General features: G+C 42.3%; 1 protein-coding gene across 1 annotated transcript; it reads left to right on the top strand.

The window, feature by feature from the left end:
- The first annotated feature begins 227 nt into the window (after positions 1 to 227).
- rab39bb (RAB39B, member RAS oncogene family b) lies at positions 228 to 14566 on the top strand. The gene is made up of 3 exons (XM_084042631.1): positions 228 to 449; positions 7817 to 7997; positions 10203 to 14566. The coding sequence occupies exons 1-3, from the start codon at positions 235 to 237 to the stop codon at positions 10446 to 10448; spliced, it is 642 nt and encodes a 213-aa protein (XP_083898757.1). The 5' UTR covers positions 228 to 234; the 3' UTR covers positions 10449 to 14566.
- Positions 14567 to 18427: the final 3861 nt, after the last annotated feature.

Genomic DNA, 18427 nt, shown 5'->3' with positions numbered 1-18427 from the left:
CTCTCTCTCTCTCTCTCTCTCAGTTCTGCAACTGGCACCACGGTGACGACGCTATAATCTTATCTCAGTAAACACTATTGTTCTCTGTTCTCGTCTCTCGTCTCTCATCTCTCTCTCTCTCATCTCTCTCTCTCTCTCTCTCTCTCTCTCTCTCTCTCTCTCTCTCTCTCTCTCTCTCTCTCTCTCTCTGACAGACCGCAGATCAGTCAGTCAGACAGACAGGCAGACAGTGTCATGGAGGCGATATGGCTCTACCAGTTTCGGCTCATCGTCATCGGGGACTCGACCGTGGGCAAGTCGTGCCTCATCCGGCGGTTCACGGAGGGCCGCTTCGCGCAGGTGTCTGACCCCACGGTGGGCGTGGACTTCTTCTCCCGCCTGGTGGAGATAGAGCCCGGCAAGAGGATCAAGCTGCAGATCTGGGACACCGCTGGACAGGAGCGATTCAGGTAAACAACACTGCATGGACTGAGTGGTGCATGGGGGGTCTTTGTGTGTGTGTGTGTGTGTGTGTGTGTGTGTGTGTGTGTGTGTGTGTGTGTGTGTGTGTGTGTGTGTGTGTGTGTGTGTGTGTGTGTGTGTGTGTGTGTGTGTGTGTGTGTGTGTCAGAATTACATATTGTAAGCAAGAGTCAGAGAGAGAGAGGGGGGGAGAGAGACACACAGAGAGAGAGAGAGAGAGAGAGAGACAGACAGACAGGGGGGGTGGAGGACTCACCTCTTCAGATTCCACTTTAGCCCGTAGCACTTGATGTATTGATGTATAACCTCGTGTTTACCTTGCTTACTGTAAATCACTCTGGATTAAGAGTGTTTGCTAAATGCCTAAACTGTAAATTGTAGAGAGAGAGACACACAGAGAGCGAGAGAGACAGAAACAGACAGACAGACAGACAGACAGACAGACAGACAGACTTATAGCTATATACATTTCTTATATTTTGTTTGTTTGTATTTCACACTTACTTTGGCTAGTTAGTATGTAAACATGTTTCCCGTGCCAATAAAGCCCCCTTTGAATTGAATTGAACGAATTGAGAGAGCGTGAGTGACAGAAGAAGAGAGAGAGAGATGAAGGAAGGAAGGAAGACAAATATTTCCACCCGAAGCGAGGAACTTGACTTACACTGGTTGTCACAGGTGCTTCCTCTACCCACTCAACGAGAAAATGACACAGTTCATTATTGAAGTTATGCATTATAGGCCAAGGGTTCCCAGCCTTTTCAGGCCGCGAACCCCCAAAATAATCCTATTTGAACTGGGGACCCCCCACCCTGACAAGCACTTGGAATTGTACGCATTACATTTAGTTTGACTCGGTTCCACAGATAAATATTGTGAAATACCCGCCTCTCAACGCACTGCGAGGCGTTGAGAGATCTCTTAGCTTGTAGATGGGGAATTTTCACAATGTTTGACTATTTCATACGTAAAAATGTTGTAGGCTATACACTTATACTGTGTGTTGGTTTGTTTACTGTTGAGTGAGAAAACTATGTTGTTCATTAAGCTAATCATCTGGGGACCCCCCAAAATAACCCGACCCCCCAGTTTGGGAGCCACTGCATTAGGCTATACCTGTCTATTTCAGAGAATGCTCACCAGGAACAAATTCAGTCATTTTGACATAATTGATGTCAGTAAAAGCCTACTGCTGCCCTATGAATTCATTGCTAAGCTGTGAAGACACTGCTATCAACACCTGTAATTGGTATTTGTTAAATTAGAGTATTAAATTATGTCTGTTGAATGTTATTTTTATATCATGCGGTTTGCATTGGATGAAGCTATTCTGCATCTGCATAGTACTCACTTTAAATAATGATTGCTTCTGTGGAAAACCCAATTAACAAAGTAAAAGAAAAAAATAATTATACTGTTATACTGCAATACTAAAGTAGACACAATGGGCTACTGTGTAACAACTCAGTAATGACTTAATTTGCAGCTTTCTTTTTACATGGGGGTGTTAATGATCGTTTTAATTGGGGAAATAAATCACAACGTAATCGCATCTTTGCCGTAGTACCTCAGACTATGGGGTCATTGTTAATGTCAGAGTCAGGGTTAACATTATGGTCAGTCTGTATTGTTACTGTATGTCACAGTTAGCGCTGCATGGGCAATTAACTGAAAATATGTCTCTAAACTGATATCTATAGAACCAATAACTGATGTAATCATCTATAGAACCAATAACTCTCCCATGAATCTCGCCCATGAACCAATAGCCAACACTGCAAAATAATGTTGAATTAAAGCTGCAGTCTGAATCTTATTTGAATGAATAAGATGTTATTTTGACTAAACTGTATGGTAGAGTAGTATGTAAAAAATACAACTTGCACACCTGCAGTTGTTGGAGCCTGTGATCTCCCTACTTCTCTTCCATTGATACATTTAGACCCTGCTGTCTGGTTGGACACCTACTGGCTAACAAGTAGTACTGCCTGAAGCTCATGAGCTCAATGTCTCCCCTACAGCCAAGCGGACGAACTCACAAACTCTTGTTATACTGTAGTTTCATGGATGGTCTCTCTCTCTCACACACAGGAGAAACCATGTTAGCAGAATGCTTTCGGGGCCCAGAGGGCTCCAAACCAGAATGACTACTCAGCTACTTTTTCCTTTTTGTTTGTCTATGCAAAATTAATGGGTATTATTGAAACAGGGACATTATTCAAAGATAATACAAAAAACACAGTGTGGTTGGCCTGAGCTATGAGGTCACTATCTGAGGTAGGAGATATAATGTTTCTCTGTTACATACATGAGCGATGCTAAACCAGACAGCATGGCACAGATGTACGTATGTGACCCTTTTTGGGGGTCTTTTTCTGCCTTTTTCGTTAGTCTACATTGAAGAGAGACAGGAAACAGGGAGAGACATGCAGAAGAAGACTTATTAGGCTTGGGCCCGGGACTCACTGTCAGGCACCAGAGCCTATGTGGTATACACGCCTTAATCACTCGGCTGTCAGCACCCTGTTTCGTGGGATAACCATTTAAGCCCTATATACTTTACTGTATGATGACTTTCGAAAATAGCCGATTTTCACTATACATTTTGGCCTGGAATGACATGCCCAAAATAAGGATCCCATGTTGAAAGAGGTCAATGGCCACAGTTACATGGGCCACAGTTACATGGACAGTTGTATTCGGAATGAATACACTTCTATTCGGAATGGATGAATGGATGAATTCATTCCGAATAGATTTGCTCATGTAAACACCCCAATTGGAATAGAATATTCCATTCCAGTCTGACCCGAATGCATTTTCATTCGGAATAGGAGGGGTGGTATAGACCGTTTGAATCGGGTTAAATCAATCAGAATTGACCATGTAAACACTTTATTCCAAACGCTCCTGTCCGTTTGGAATACATGCATTCCTTTGCGCATGTCTGTGCTTAGTAGGGCTGTCAGAATTGTCCAAAAATGACCTATCAAATCTCTAATTCAGCCACGGTTGGTGCTGAGAAGCGCTCGCTCCTGCGGGATAAAATTAATGATTCTAATAGCGTCATTTAATAAGCCTGTAATGGTTAAGCCCAGACTTGTCCAGGAGAACGGACGCTCCGAGGATTGCTGGCCTAGGCTACACTATATGGATCTTTTTCTAAACGGGTATTTTAGTCCTCAGTTTTTAAAAAGAATCCCTGGCCACATGACAAAGTTTTTTTTTTAAATCCCTATCCACACGTAAACGCAGAAACGCATTGATCATAGACTGTAGTGTTGCGCTCGCGCTCTCTCTCTCTCTCTCTCTCTCTCTCTCTCTCTCTCTCTCTCTCTCTCTCTCTCTCTCTCTCTCTCTCTCTCTCTCTCTCTCTCTCTCTCTCTCCATTTATTATTATAACGACCATGTGCGAATGCGCGATGACATCATCGTACGGTACCTACATGAGAAATGTGACAAATACTATAGGCTAGCCTACATTTTACCGTGTCTGGTACCAATACAAAAAAAAGAAACTGGTCTGAACTTGTAGATCTGCTACTTTTGCATTAAAACGGCGATGACAAAGGAACACAGGCTTGCACCGCATACAACGCTGCCTGGCCAGGAGTCGGTGCGTTGCTTACCGGCCTGCCTACGACCGATAGACCTCCGCCGCGGAGGCACAAGGGGGCTATTGCCTCCTCCCATGCCCACCAGGGGAAGCTCTGCTCCGGGTAGTGGCCCCTGGTCCATGCCCGGGCGTAGGCGGGAACCACTTTGCGCATGTCAAAAGTTATATTCTGAATGAATGCTTTGGTCGTGTAAACGAGGAATACTTTCATTCAGGTCCCATGTAAACAGGTGAGTGGATCAGATTCCTCTATTCAGAATGAGTTCATTCGGAATGAATTCATTCTGAATGAATACATGAGTGTCCATGTAACTGTGGCCATGGACAGTTGTATTCGGAATGAATACACTTCTATTCGGAATGGATGAATGGATGAATTCATTCCGAATAGATTTGCTCATGTAAACACCCCAATTGGAATAGAATATTCCATTCCAGTCTGACCCGAATGCATTTTCATTCGGAATAGGAGGGGTGGTATAGACCGTTTGAATCGGGTTAAATCAATCGGAATTGACCATGTAAACACTTTATTCCAAACGCTCCTGTCCGTTTGGAATACATGCATTCCTTTGCGCATGTCTGTGCTTAGTAGGGCTGTCAGAATTGTCCAAAAATGACCTATCAAATCTCTAATTCAGCCACGGTTGGTGCTGAGAAGCGCTCGCTCCTGCGGGATAAAATTAATGATTCTAATAGCGTCATTTAATAAGCCTGTAATGGTTAAGCCCAGACTTGTCCAGGAGAACGGACGCTCTGAGGATTGCTGGGATCTTTTTCTAAACAGGTATTTTAGTCCTCAGTTTTTAAAAAGAATCCCTGGCCACATGACAAAGATTTTAAAATCCCTATCCACACGTAAACAAAGAAACGCATTGATCATAGACTGTAGTGTTGCGCTCTCTCTCTCTCTCTCTCTCTCTCTCTCTCTCTCTCCATTTATTATTATAATGACCATGTGCGAATGCGATGACATCATCGTACGGTACTTACATGAGAAATGTGACAAATACTATAGGCTAGCCTACGTTTTACCGTGTCTGGTACAAAAAAAGAAACTGGTCTGAACTTGTAGATCTGCTACTTTTGCATTAAAACGGCGATGACAAAGGAACACAGGCTTGCACCGCATACAACGCTGCCTGGCCAGGAGTCGGTGCGTTGCTTACCGGCCTGCCTACGACCGATAGACCTCCGCCGCCGCGGAGGCACAAGGGGGCTATTGCCTCCTCCCATGCCCACCAGGGGAAGCTCTGCTCCGGGTAGTGGCCCCTGGTCCATGCCCGGGCGTAGGCGGGAACCACTTTGCGCATGTCAAAAGTTATATTCTGAATGAATGCTTTGGTCGTGTAAACGAGGAATACTTTTATTCAGGTCCCATGTAAACAGGTGAGTGGATCAGATTCCTCTATTCAGAATGAGTTCATTCGGAATGAATTCATTCTGAATGAATACATGAGTGTCCATGTAACTGTGGCCAGTGTGTTGCATGTCATTCCCTGACTGATATCTTCTCATTAGACTTCTCATTAGTCCTGTCCAGTAAAACAGAGTTAAAGATACCAAACAATTACTCTCTGATGGTTACAGATTAACAACAAAAGACAACAAAAGGTTTTTAAATGACCAAGAGTCCATAACACTGGCTCAACAATTTTTTTTAAATAAATCAACTTTAACAAAATAAAGTAAGAAGAGGTCACGCTCGCACACATGTCACCTGCTGGTCCCCTTGTAAGTTTGGATTATTTTGTATTGTTCTTATTGAACTTTTAATGAATGTTATTTAATGATCCCTCCTATTTCTTACACACCAAAAATTACTTGTGGTCAGGAACTGTGTTGTAGGACCCAAAAGCAGGAACTCAGACAAAGCAGGAGATGAGGATCACAAACATAATTTTACTAGTAGGAACAATGCAGATTTACAACAAATACAGAACTCAGAACATTACACATGACGACAAGGAACCTGACACACAACTTGTGACCCAGCACTGAACACGCACAGAAACACATTCAGCAGCTCGTCACCAAACCAGGCTCAGCTGGTCCTCACAGGTGATGCGTTCAGAGCAATCAGACTCATGGAGCAGAGCAAGGGAGGGGCAGACAGTCACAAAGAGGCCGTGGTCATGACACTTCTTTTCTATCAATTACACACCCCATGAAGCCTTTGGGCTTCATGGGGTGGAGCCCCACCCATTGCACCCCCCCAACCCTGCGCTGTGATTGGCCACCATTGTACCCCCCCTAACCCTGCACCGTGATTGGCCACCATTGTACACTGGTTGACTCAGGACCGTGATTGGCTAATGAAACACATGACACATGTGAAGTCCTATAAATAGGACTGTGCACTTAAAAAAAACACATTTATGTTTTTTTTTAAGTGAATCACCCACTGTGATGACCACTGTGACCACACCGCCCACTTCACACTGGGTGTGATTTTTTTGTTTTTGTCGCATTCCTGAGCCAATAATTTGATGACCGGCAGAGTCTCCATTGAGTCTCCTCGGTCATCAAATTATTGGCTCAGGAATTCGACAAAAAACTACAAAATCTCCATGAATTCAAGGCTTCATGGTGTGTGTGTAATTGATAAGCCATTTTTGGGTGAACTACTCCTTTATTGTGTTTTTCCCCCTTCTTTTTTATGTACAAACTAAAGTAAACTATTTAAAACACACACATCTGTTTTAGCTCATTGCCTGCCAAGGAGGTAAACTGGTCTCTCACCTGACAGTGTGATTGGTGTGTCCATAGCAACGGTGACACGCTCCTCAGAGACATGTCCGTGACTCAGAATCGCTTCTCTCCTCCTCCTCTTTTATTCCATCTTCACCTCCTCCTCTTCAACTAGCAAGGACGTTAATCTCAACTGAGTCACTGTCCTTCCATCTGTAAGGTCATCCTCCCTACCGTGTGTGTGTGTGTGTGTGTGTGTGTGTGTGTGTGTGTGTGTGTCCTCCCCCGTCTTCCTCTCTTTTGCGAGAGTGCGTCTCTCTCCATCCCTCCTCCGTTTAAAGCAACAATAACAACACACCAGAGGCTGTGCCATGTTGTGATCACATCACGGCTTCCGGTGTTGTTTGGCACGACGCTAAAGTCTACCTCATCGTCTCTGCTTCTCCTCCACCTCCTCACATGTTTCTCCCTCTGCTTCACACCTCCCCTGTCATCCGTCTCTCTCTTCATCATGTTAATAGCTTTTTCTGGGCCTGTATTTGGGGTGTGTGACTGTGACATTCATCACCAACACCAAAAAACACTTTATACTCTCTCTCTCTCTCTCTCTCTGGAAGTGGGAATCTTATACCACTGTAAACAAACTCTCAAAAATACTGAGTCATTTGTATATCTTTGTACAGAAGAGAGAAGATGAAAAGTAAACCATAAGTACAAGAATACGCCCCATGGAGTGAACTTATTCAGAGGAAAGCATGAAAGGACCGAATGGATCAAGACAGTCAGAGAGTGAACTTCAAAGCACAACCATCTAATTGGCCCAATATCAGGATTAGGTTGACCCAAGTTATCAAAGAAAATTCATAAACCACAGGTCTCTCTCTCTCTCTCTCTCTCCACAGGTTCACTCCTGTAACCTGCTGGTGGACTTCGGCTGTCCAGCATCACCCCATGTGTGTCCCTACCGCTAACTTATGTCTCTTTTGGTCCCACCTCTCTCTCTCTCTCTCTCTCTCTCTCTCTCTCCCTCCGTCCGTCTGTTCTCCAGGTCCATCACACGGGCCTACTACCGCAACTCAGTGGGCGGGCTCCTCCTGTTTGACATCACCAACCGACGCTCCTTCCAGAACGTCCACGATTGGCTGGAGGAGGCCCGCAGCCACGTCCAGCCTCACAGCATTGTCTTCCTATTGGTCGGCCACAAGTGTGACCTGGAGGCACAACGTCAGGTGGGCGCTGAGTGCGGAAATTGTCGAGGGGAAGTGACTGTTCATATGAGTGTTAGTTCAACTCTTACGAGTGTAAAAAATGATCCTACAAAGCCTAAGGCCACTTTTATAAAGGTCTTAGGTGTTGTCTTTTGAGGGCTTACAAAGACCTAGAGGAAGAAATGCCATCAAATGAATTTCAATCAGAAACACTCTCGTCTTAGTAGATAAAGAACCATTTATTGCCACAAATGGAATACAGTTAAGCTTGGCGTTAAAGCTCCACTCTTGGGAGAATATTCACTGAATTTTGTCGAAGCAGCCTGCTAAGCATATATTCAGAGAATGCTTTAGCAAATCCCCCATAGGGATACAATGACAACAATAAGCAATACATTAACATATTAGTTAGAATTAGCAGATATACATGATAAACACAAGTATTTGAGCCTAGCAAGATTTTAAACAGCAGATATACATGATAACCACAAGTATTTGAGCCTAAGCCAGACTCTAAACAAAGCAGATATACATGATAATCACGAGTATTTGAGCCTATGGCAGACTCTAATCAAAAGGTGGAGGCTGGGGTGGAGGAGGAGCTAGCAAAATGCATTGGTTCAGCAACCAAGAAAGACCTAGAGAATATGAAGCCATATTTATAGGAACCTCTTTGCTCAAGCATGAGCTGTGATTGGATAATGAGTGTGTGATGTAATGACCAGCTGGGCTGTGAATGGGGAATAGAAAGCTGATGTTCACATCAGCTGACTGACTGCTGGTTACAGCTTTGGCGTGCACGACTTCCGTGTCCTGCATGAACTAACGCTATGCTTCATAAATGATTACCCACTGGTTATGTGAGCAGTGTTTCGCCTGATGCTGCCCAACAAGAATTCAGAATCTCAAGACAGGAGGCAGAGAAAACGGTGAAATCAGCTGGGGTAGTGTGTGGGCAGCAGGACCACTGTGGCCACAGAGCATATCATTTTCTGAGTGAATAAGGCTATAATCTGAGGGGTCATGGCTGCCTGATTTGCACTCTACAAAATCCAAGTCCTTATAACTGTTACACAAGTAGTGTAAAGTCCAAATACCAGGAAATGAGGGCAGGGGGAAAGAAGGAACCTGTTTGACAGAGAATTATGAAAATTGCAGTGAATACAAATGTTCTTTAGTTTTAAAGTGACTTACTTGTTTACACTGTAAAGTCATCATGTCTCAAGAGCGACTTGTTATGATATCACTTGAATGCAAACGTGCAAATATTAAAAACTAAAACACTGACCAACTATATGGACTACAATCGCTAGCACCCACTACAGTAAAGCCATTGGCTGTGAGTCAGTTGAAAGGTCAGTGATAATAATGAATGGAAATGAATGGTAGAGGCGATAATTTGTATGGACCTTTAGCGATGAACTTCAACATTTGCTCATTGGCCAATCGTCTGACATTGTACTATTATAGGCTGCAAAATAACAACCTCCATTTTGATACGGTAGCATTCAAGACTTCAGAATTACCAGGACAACCAAATCACAAGCCATTAAAGGAAACTATAGAACGTACATGCTGGCTCGGTGACCACTTAATATTGATCCACTCGTGATCTAGTCTCGCGAGCCAGACTGTTGCCTCCCACAATTTTCAAATGCTTCCGTCATACAGTCTGGAGCACGGAATCTCTGAAAATGATCAGAGGATAAAACAGATGTGACGCCTTCTCCCCGCTTCTGTTTCGTATTTGCAAATTTGTCCTAATATAAAGCAAAAATAATCGAAGCATATACAGCTTGCTGGTCATTAGAAATGGAAATTCTAAAATAAAACGTAAAGATATTTAAAAATATATTTTCCTGAACGGAAATGACGAACAGATTCCGTTCTCGGCCTTCGGGAGGTGTAGTTCCAGACTCTATATACAGTAGCATTCGGAGATTGTGGAATAGTTTAATGCAAGACTACTTATGATCTAACGACAAATTCGATTTCTTCTTTTTTTAAAAGATATTTTTAGGGGCTTTTCTGCCTTTATTTTATAGTGTATTTGGAGCTGGACAGGCAACAGGGAGATAGAGATGCGGAGACATGCAGCAAAGCTTGTCGGGAACGGAACTCGAACCTGCGATGCGCTGTCAGGCTACATTAGAGCCTAAGTGCCCAGACCGCATGAGATTTAACTGTAAACTCCTGTTCACGTCTCTCTCTCTCTCTGTCTCCCAGGTGACCCGCCAGGAGGCAGAGAAGCTGGCGGGGGCGTACGGGATGCGCTACGTGGAGACGTCGGCCCGCGATGCCATCAACGTGGAGCACGCCTTCACCGAGCTCACCAGGGACATCTTCGCCCTGGTGCGCTCCGGGGACATCACTATCCAGGAGGGCTGGGAGGGCGTCAAGAGCGGCTTCGTCCCCAACGTGGTGCACTCCTCCGAGGAGGTGACCAAGAGTGACCGCCGCTGTCTCTGCTGAGACAGGGACATGGGAGTTTTTCCAAAACGTCGTATATGCTGGAGTTTTTTTGGAGCGAACGGAAACCGCGAAGAGGAAAGGAGGTGGGGATTGGGGAGGAGGGATTTCGGGAGGGGGATGCAGCTCCAGGACTGCATTTGGGGAGGATCCTGGACAGGAACTCGTTGGCCCTGCCCCCTCCCCTCTGCCGTCTTCTGTTTCTGAACGGACGTTGGGGAAGTTTGATGATGGAGGTGATTCGGAGGAGATTGGTTGATTTAAGGCTGAGAAGAAGTCGAGGTGCCTTTGTCTACACACGTCCACTGTTTGGCAAAGAGGAAAGGGCACAACAGTGGTTCCCGACTCTTTATCGCCTGCCTGGTTTCCTTTAGGTTCACATTTTTTTATTTTGGCCTGCTAACCTGAAGATCTGTGCTGACAATGGCAGTGGGAGAAAAGAGACTGTCCTTTGGTGCAGGGAAGGGGAGTCTTACCTTAGGACAACGATTCATGACTTGATACATTTTTGCTCCATCCTTCTCGTTCTCACTCCCTCATCTCTCTCTCTCTCTCCCCCTCTCTCTCTCTCGCTGTCTCTGGTTTCCAGTAAGGCACAGAATATCCCCTTTCCTTTCCTCTGGCCTCCTTCCCTATCTCCTCCTCTCGTTCAATATGCAATTTCAACAATCACACGTGAAAAGATCGCCCATAGCCTTCTGGTGAGATGGCATGCAACACCACTCTTTAATAAATATTAACCTGAAGATGCATATTAGTCAGCAATCTCAGGTTCAACCTCTCCTCTCCTCTGTGACTGGGAATTTAGGTTTCCTCTGCGACTGCACCCCGCCCCCAATATTGTTCCCATATTCCACTATCAGAGCTCTGGAAAAGAAGACTTCTAGAACAAAATTGTTCTAGTACAGAAGAGCTCTGTAACAGAAGATGTCTGGAATGGAATATAGGGAAGGATAATGCCTAATTTATGCTTTCTCGCATGACGGCATCACGTGGTGATAACAGCAGACCCTACAAGCTCACAAGTTCACACGTCGAGAGCTTGTAGGTCAGCTATTTTCGGCGTGAGGCGCCGCCGTGCGACAAAGTATGAACTGGGTATAAGGGAGGGCTGTGGTGGATGTGTGTGTATGTGTGTGTGTGTGTGTGTGTGTGTGTGTGTGTGTGTGTGTGTGTGTGTGGGGGCCTGGGCGGTCAAATTGCCTTCACTTCCCAGAACTAATTCTATTGTTGCCAGACATTATTACTCATGGAACTCCTCCTGAGAGAACTATTTGATCCGCCAGTGAGTCCCAGCTCTTGGATAAAATGTCCGTTATCATTCAGCTTCATCACTATTAAATAATGTGACAGTCACCAAGCGGAGATCCATAAAGGACTGCGTTGCCAGGGACAACTGTCTCACCCTCCCCAGGACTGTGTACAGCTAAATGGACCAAGTAAAGGTGGACTGGTGTGTGTGGACCTGAAAGTACACATCCAGTCACCGGCGGTCTCCCTTAAAACAGGGGACTTGTTAATGTGGACAGACACACCTACAGTATAGCTTACAGTTGGATGGCATGTGTCCACCTTAACAGTGGGCGTTTGTTTGGAAAACTTTGAGGGATGAAAAAAATGACATTTTAAAAAGGTTGAATAGAACACTGGAAGGACCGGACCATAGGAGAGGAAAACCACAGCAGCAGCATACTGTACAAGGAAGGACACTGGAGGAATGAACTTAAATAACACTACATTGCACGCATACCATACGGATAGGACGCGTGTGTGCTGTTCCCAAGCCAGTAGCAGAAGAAATAAAAAACACACTCCCACATCGCTGTGGTTAACGCGGAGGGAGCGCTCATTTCGGTTCACGTTATAACCTATTCCGTCCATCGCAGCTTGTCAACTAGTGACACCCTCGGGCTGCTCTGCACAGGCGCACGCCTAGTTGCTCACTCAGGCACTCTCAGATGTTTTACTGAATTCAAAGTAACAATATCACAACATAAAAAATACTTTGTTACAAGTGAAAGCCTGTATTCGAAATGTTACTTGAGTAAAAGTACAAAAGTATTGGCATCAAACTATACTTACAGTACCAAAGTGAATGCAAAAACTTTACAGTTAACCTTTTTCGAAAATACCGGTAGCCAATCTACAAGCTCAAGCTCAGGCGTCAATGTGACGCAATGCGACATTGCGATCTTGTAAATCAACTATGTTCAACCAGAGAAAGTATAGAATAGGGCATAATCGGTTCATGTATGTTTTGTTTAATAATCTAAATCTGCAAAGTAACTCGTAACTAACGTAAAACAGTGCAATATTTGCCTCTGAGATGTAGTGGAGTAGAAGTATAAAGCGTTGAAAAATGGACATACTGAAGTAAAGTAAAAGTACCTCAGAATTGTACTCAAGTGCAGTACACGAGTACATGTACTTAGTTACTTTCCACCACTGCTCATGAGCCTCAAGGCATCGTCGTTGGTATACAGGAACGCTCGCCGCAGGTCAAATCCGGCGATCTCGGAACCGTCAGCAAAACTATGCCTAAACTTAACCTCAGTAAAACTATGCCTAACCCTAAACTTATTCCTAAACTTAACCTCAGTAAAACCATGCCTAACCCTAAACATATTCCTAAACTTAACCTCAGTAAAACTATGCCTAACCCTAGACTTATTCCTATCCTTAACCTCAGTAAAACGAATACAAGAACCGCTGGGGGCGACCGGCCCGTGGAAAAAAATGGGGGCGAATGTGTTTTGGGGCGAGCGTTCCGGTTGGTTACCCGCCGTTGCCGTGCGCGTCTGTGATTTAAAAAGTCACGCATGTGTTGTAAAACCTTGCACATACACAGGACGTTGAGTGAACCAAAACAAGCGCTCCCTCCCCCCCAAACTATTTGCATGGGAATGGCATACACGCTGGTAGAACTGAACCACACTGTAATCTTTCAGGGAAGCGCAGTAGGAGGATATTCTGTACATTCAACAAAGCAACATAGACATAAGACATTGTATCCCGTTTCATTCTCTTCTGAGTGTGTGTGTGTGTGTGTGTGTGTGTGTGTGTGTGTGTGTGTGTGTGTGTGTGTGTGTGTGTGTGTGTGTGTGTGTGTGTGTGTGTGTGTGTGTGTGTGTGTGAGAGACATTGTAAAAAAAAAAAGTTTCACCCACTACATCTAAATTGTTAGGTCGATATTACAGAGATAGATTGCCATTTTCAACTGGACAGATTACGCTTCATTCCATTACAGGGGTTAAATTTGACATTTCTTACAAGATACAAGAAGAGTGGGCACTATAAGGAAGAGTGGGCACCTCGATTTAAGATTGCTAAGAGTGCTATTTTGTCCAAAATGTAAAAAAAAATATGAATTGAAAAATGGTCTTAAGTAATGTAAAGCATACATGATGTGAACATGCACCAGTACATCATTATCAGACTTACATTTTACCTTCAACTTGTTTTGCCCAAAATGATTGGATATCCACGACCGTTTTCCAAATATATATTTTTTTACATTTTGGACCAAATAGATAATTTTACATCGAGGTGCCCACTCTTCCTTAGTGCCCACTCTTACATATTATGTTCCAAAAACATTTAAGCTGAGGTCAATACTTCAAATGGCCTCAAATGTGACACATTAGGGAGTTCAAATGTTAAGCTTTTGTTTATTTTATATTAAGGGAAATCTATTTTCCATTTAGACATACAGTTGACAGCTATATGAAAACGATTAAAATATGGCAATTCTGACATACTGTACTGCAATATTCTCTATCGTTCACTTTATGAAAACCTTAAAAGAAATTCCAAATGTAAGATGCCGTCGTGACGAAGTACATTTCCTCCAAGCAATGCTTAAATTCTATCATTAAACATTTTAACAAATGACAAATTCTGTCATTATTATACTTTGCTGAGCATGTACAGTGAGGGCACAGAATGTAGGTTTCAACTCAAGATGTTTCCTTTTCATCACTTATGTTCCTATTCATGCTGTTTCACAGGCCTGTGTTTTACATGATAATTACTACTACGTTTGTCTTTAATTATGTATTTCTTCTTTATTGAAAGGTGGTACAACAGACATCCACAAGAGCTATCCTAAAATTAAAGCAATTAGAAAATAGGCACAAATACGAATAGGACAAAAATGTAAACTGTTTACTATAATTGACTAAATAGTTATTCAGACATTAGGGCAAAAGTCACCTTGAAAGGTCTGATTATTTTGGTCTTGTTGTATTTATCATATGTAACCCCTTACTAGTTGTCAGGTTATCATGTGTCCTCCTGTTAAATCTATACCGTCATTGTCATTTTCACATACAGTAGTATAGTATGCCTTCTAATACTTATGTTTCCAAAGACAGTTTAGCTTGTGTTTTTTGTATGTGAATGTACCACAGAAGCAAAAGGGTAAGATTTTTGTTGGGAGGGGGGCTATCATGTAGCGTGTGATTATGTATGAGTGAGTTCCATTGTCATTTCCTGTTAAAGGGACACGTCTGTGCCTCAACCAGGGATACTGATTGTTTGCAACTTGGATTTAAAATTTCATTGTAACTAATTAGAATGACATTCTGGTTCCATGCTTCACGGTATTCCTCTCGTAAGCCTAATTTATATTTTGTCACACAATGGTGTATAGATAGGCCTAGTATAAATTAGTTTCAACCTTGCGTCCCTCTTTTGGGCATAATTGTTTTTCAAAAATAGCTGATCTACAAGCCCACTATTTCTATGTGACACTGTTGTATGACTAAGTATGAAATAGGGCTTATAGGCCATACGTGGTTAAGGCAAGCAAGCTATCAAAGGGTAAATGGCCGCTGAAAAAACAAAACATGCATCTTCAATGTGTATAATTCTTAAGTATTGGAGAAAAGGGTAATTAGTTTGTCATTTGACACCCATGTGCTTTACAAATATACAAAGATGTTTTAACCGATTGCAAGGGCCCGAGGGTCACGATGAGACTTGCTTAACACAAAACTATGTAAACATTTGTCTACATTAAAATAAGGGACGACATTAAAGGTTTCAGTTACATTTGGGTTTTTAACAGTGGTGAAAATGTGTTTCCCTCCACTTTGAGTGCCCTTTCCCCTAGTGCTGGGCAATACAGATATTATATCGATATTGTTAAATGAGACTCGACATCATGTGGGATTTTGGATATCGTAACATCATGGCACAAGTGTTATCTTGTCCTGGTTTTAATCACGTAAGCCTTATTTTATGCATTCAAAGATTTTTTTAATATTTTTTTAAAATAGCTCAAATAGCCAATCTGCTGTTTATTTCCAACCACAAATTCTTGAAAATGTTCAGAAATTTGTATATAGATATCAAGGTATTTGGTCAAAATATCATGAGATTTGATTTTGTCTGTATCACCCAGCCCTAATTTCCCCAAACTCATCACTACCAACACGTTCCAACTGAAACTCATTTTCCAAACTCACTCGACTCTGGAATGAACTGGGACATTTGAGGACTGCAGACTGTAGGACTGTGAAGCGCAGAGTGAGGACTGGCTCTTACACAGTGATACAGCAGTTATCAGCTGCTCTCCAACTGCAGAAGACCCCGGATCAAAGTTCATGTATGTTCTTCTGCAGTGGTGGAAGAAGTACTCAAGTAAAAGTACCAATACCACAATGTAAAAATACCCTGTTACAAGTAGAAGTCCAGTAATAAAAATCATTTACTTGAGTAAAACTACATTAGTATTGGCATCAACTTATACTTAAAAGTACCAAAAGTAAAAGTAGTCATTATACAGAATGTCCCGTTTCACAAGGCATCATATGTAAAAAATGTATTAAAATCTTTGGAAAATATCAGATCTACAAGCTCACAACATGTCGCATCGCGACGCGTTGTGAGCTTGTAGATCTTGTAGAAGAGCTTGTAGAAGTGACAATTTAAGGACTTTTATGGTAATATTTTAATACCTCAAAAGAAAAAGACCATTACTGCATCAAAAGTAATCAACTATAATATAAGAACTGCTCAAACATTGGCCAAATTGTCAAATAATATAAGGCAATATGAGGCAAAACTTTTGAAAATAGCCGATCTACAAGCTCACGACACCTTTTTCAGAGATTATCTACCCTTTGAATTAATGAAATCATCGCTGTCAGGTGTCGCTGTCCAAAGCTGTTACTTATTAAACTGAAAATGGGAAAAAGATTGCCTGTGGGCCAGTGTAGGCATTATTTAGTCATAAGCTCTTGTTAATGTTCATTGGTTCAATATTTATAAAACCCAAAAGCAGACTTAACCACTTTCACTTATATTTATTTTAAAAGATACCAAAACTAGCAGATCTACAAGCTCACAGAAGCAAAGATTTACAAATGTTCGCGTTAAACAATATATTCAAAGATTTGCACAAAATGCTTTTTTGCAGATCTACAAGCGCATAGAGCAGCACTCTGTGCTGCACTATGAGCTTGTAAATCTGCTATTTTTGAATAGCCAAAAGAAATCTAAAATTACACAGATGCGTTCCCGGATTGAATGGATTACAATGGCTGTTAGCCTGGCACTTTCAACAGAACTCGTTAATTTCGACAATGTGAAATGTGTCAAATAGCCTATCTCCAAACACATTTGCCACAATGCGAAAACGTTGAGAACATTTTAATATTAAAAAATGTACCATTTTTGAAAATATATTTAAAAAGTGTTTAACAGTGAAATAGGTTAAAATGGCTCACACGGTATCAGTGTTTAAATATTGTGGCAGACAAGCACAGTAGCTCAGTGTGGCCAGTCTACGGGCAACGTCACTAACAAACCAAACAGGCTTGGTGACAAACAGCTAATCCCCTGCAGGGTGCAAAGCACAGTTAAAAATGAACACCAGCTGGCAGCAAAATTATCCAAATATTTGGTTGTAGCTGCAGGCACACTAGCACACAAATTACTTATTAGGATAGGCCTCCGTTTGTAATATTTTCACAGTGTTAAATAACCAGATGGCTTTTTTAGGGCATGCCATTAGCCGTTTTTTTTTAAGAGAGAAAATAACAGACCTAAAAGCTTGCAAAACATCAAATACAGCTTAAGTTACATTAATATTGAGGATTTTCCTCTATTTTTGTTATGTGGAGCTGCAACATACCCTGGGTTCTCTACATTGTGTGTAACTTGGGACACCAAACTGTCATTATACCCAACCACACGTGCTGTCAAGATCAAGGGACAGTCCACTCATTATAGCCTGACCTGTCTTTCACAAAGGAGCCAGTGAGCCACGGTACTCTCACTACGGTCTTCAACTCTCCATGCTGTACAGACAACACAATTCAACCCATTCAACAACTGGGTAAAATTTCTCTGCTACCACCTATCTATCAACCAAATGAAATGTACTAAATTATAAAACAAAAGGAATACAATGTGACTGGTAAAAAGGAATAAACATATTCTCACTGTTGCTGGCTTTCATATGTGATTAGTTTTTGGCTTTTTCAGCTCATTTCTTTGTGTCACCACTTCCAATTTCACTTGTTTAATCTATATCCTGACTGAGTTCTCTATCCTGATTGGATAAAATTGGTATCCTGACCTGAAAATGCATTTCCTGTTTAATAAAGAGCTGGCGAGACATGGAGACTCCTGTTACTGAACAAACACTCTATAGCAATGAATACTATCACTTTCATAATGCGATTCGTTTTTGGCTTTTCCTTGTCGAACAACTTTCAATCTTTGGGCATCTCATACAGGGTTTTTTGTTACACTTCCTATGAAGCCCATGTCTACAATGCATTATAAATATACTTGTTATGCATTATCTCTTATTAACACTATATGCTTACGTTATAATCATTCATACTCGTGCTTCATAATACTCAACAAATTTTGTGTTTATGCTGCAGCGACACATACACCCACTAGGTGGCCCCACTGAACTACTAAACAGTGTTGGAGAACAGTACATGCATGTATGTGAAAGTAATTAA

This window comes from Gymnoscopelus microlampas (assembly GCF_963454915.1).
Source record: "Gymnoscopelus microlampas genome assembly, chromosome: 19".
NCBI classification, from domain to species: Eukaryota; Metazoa; Chordata; class Actinopteri; order Myctophiformes; family Myctophidae; genus Gymnoscopelus; species Gymnoscopelus microlampas.
Note: the sequence above shows the minus strand (reverse complement) of the source record. Positions and strands in the feature narration are given on the sequence as shown.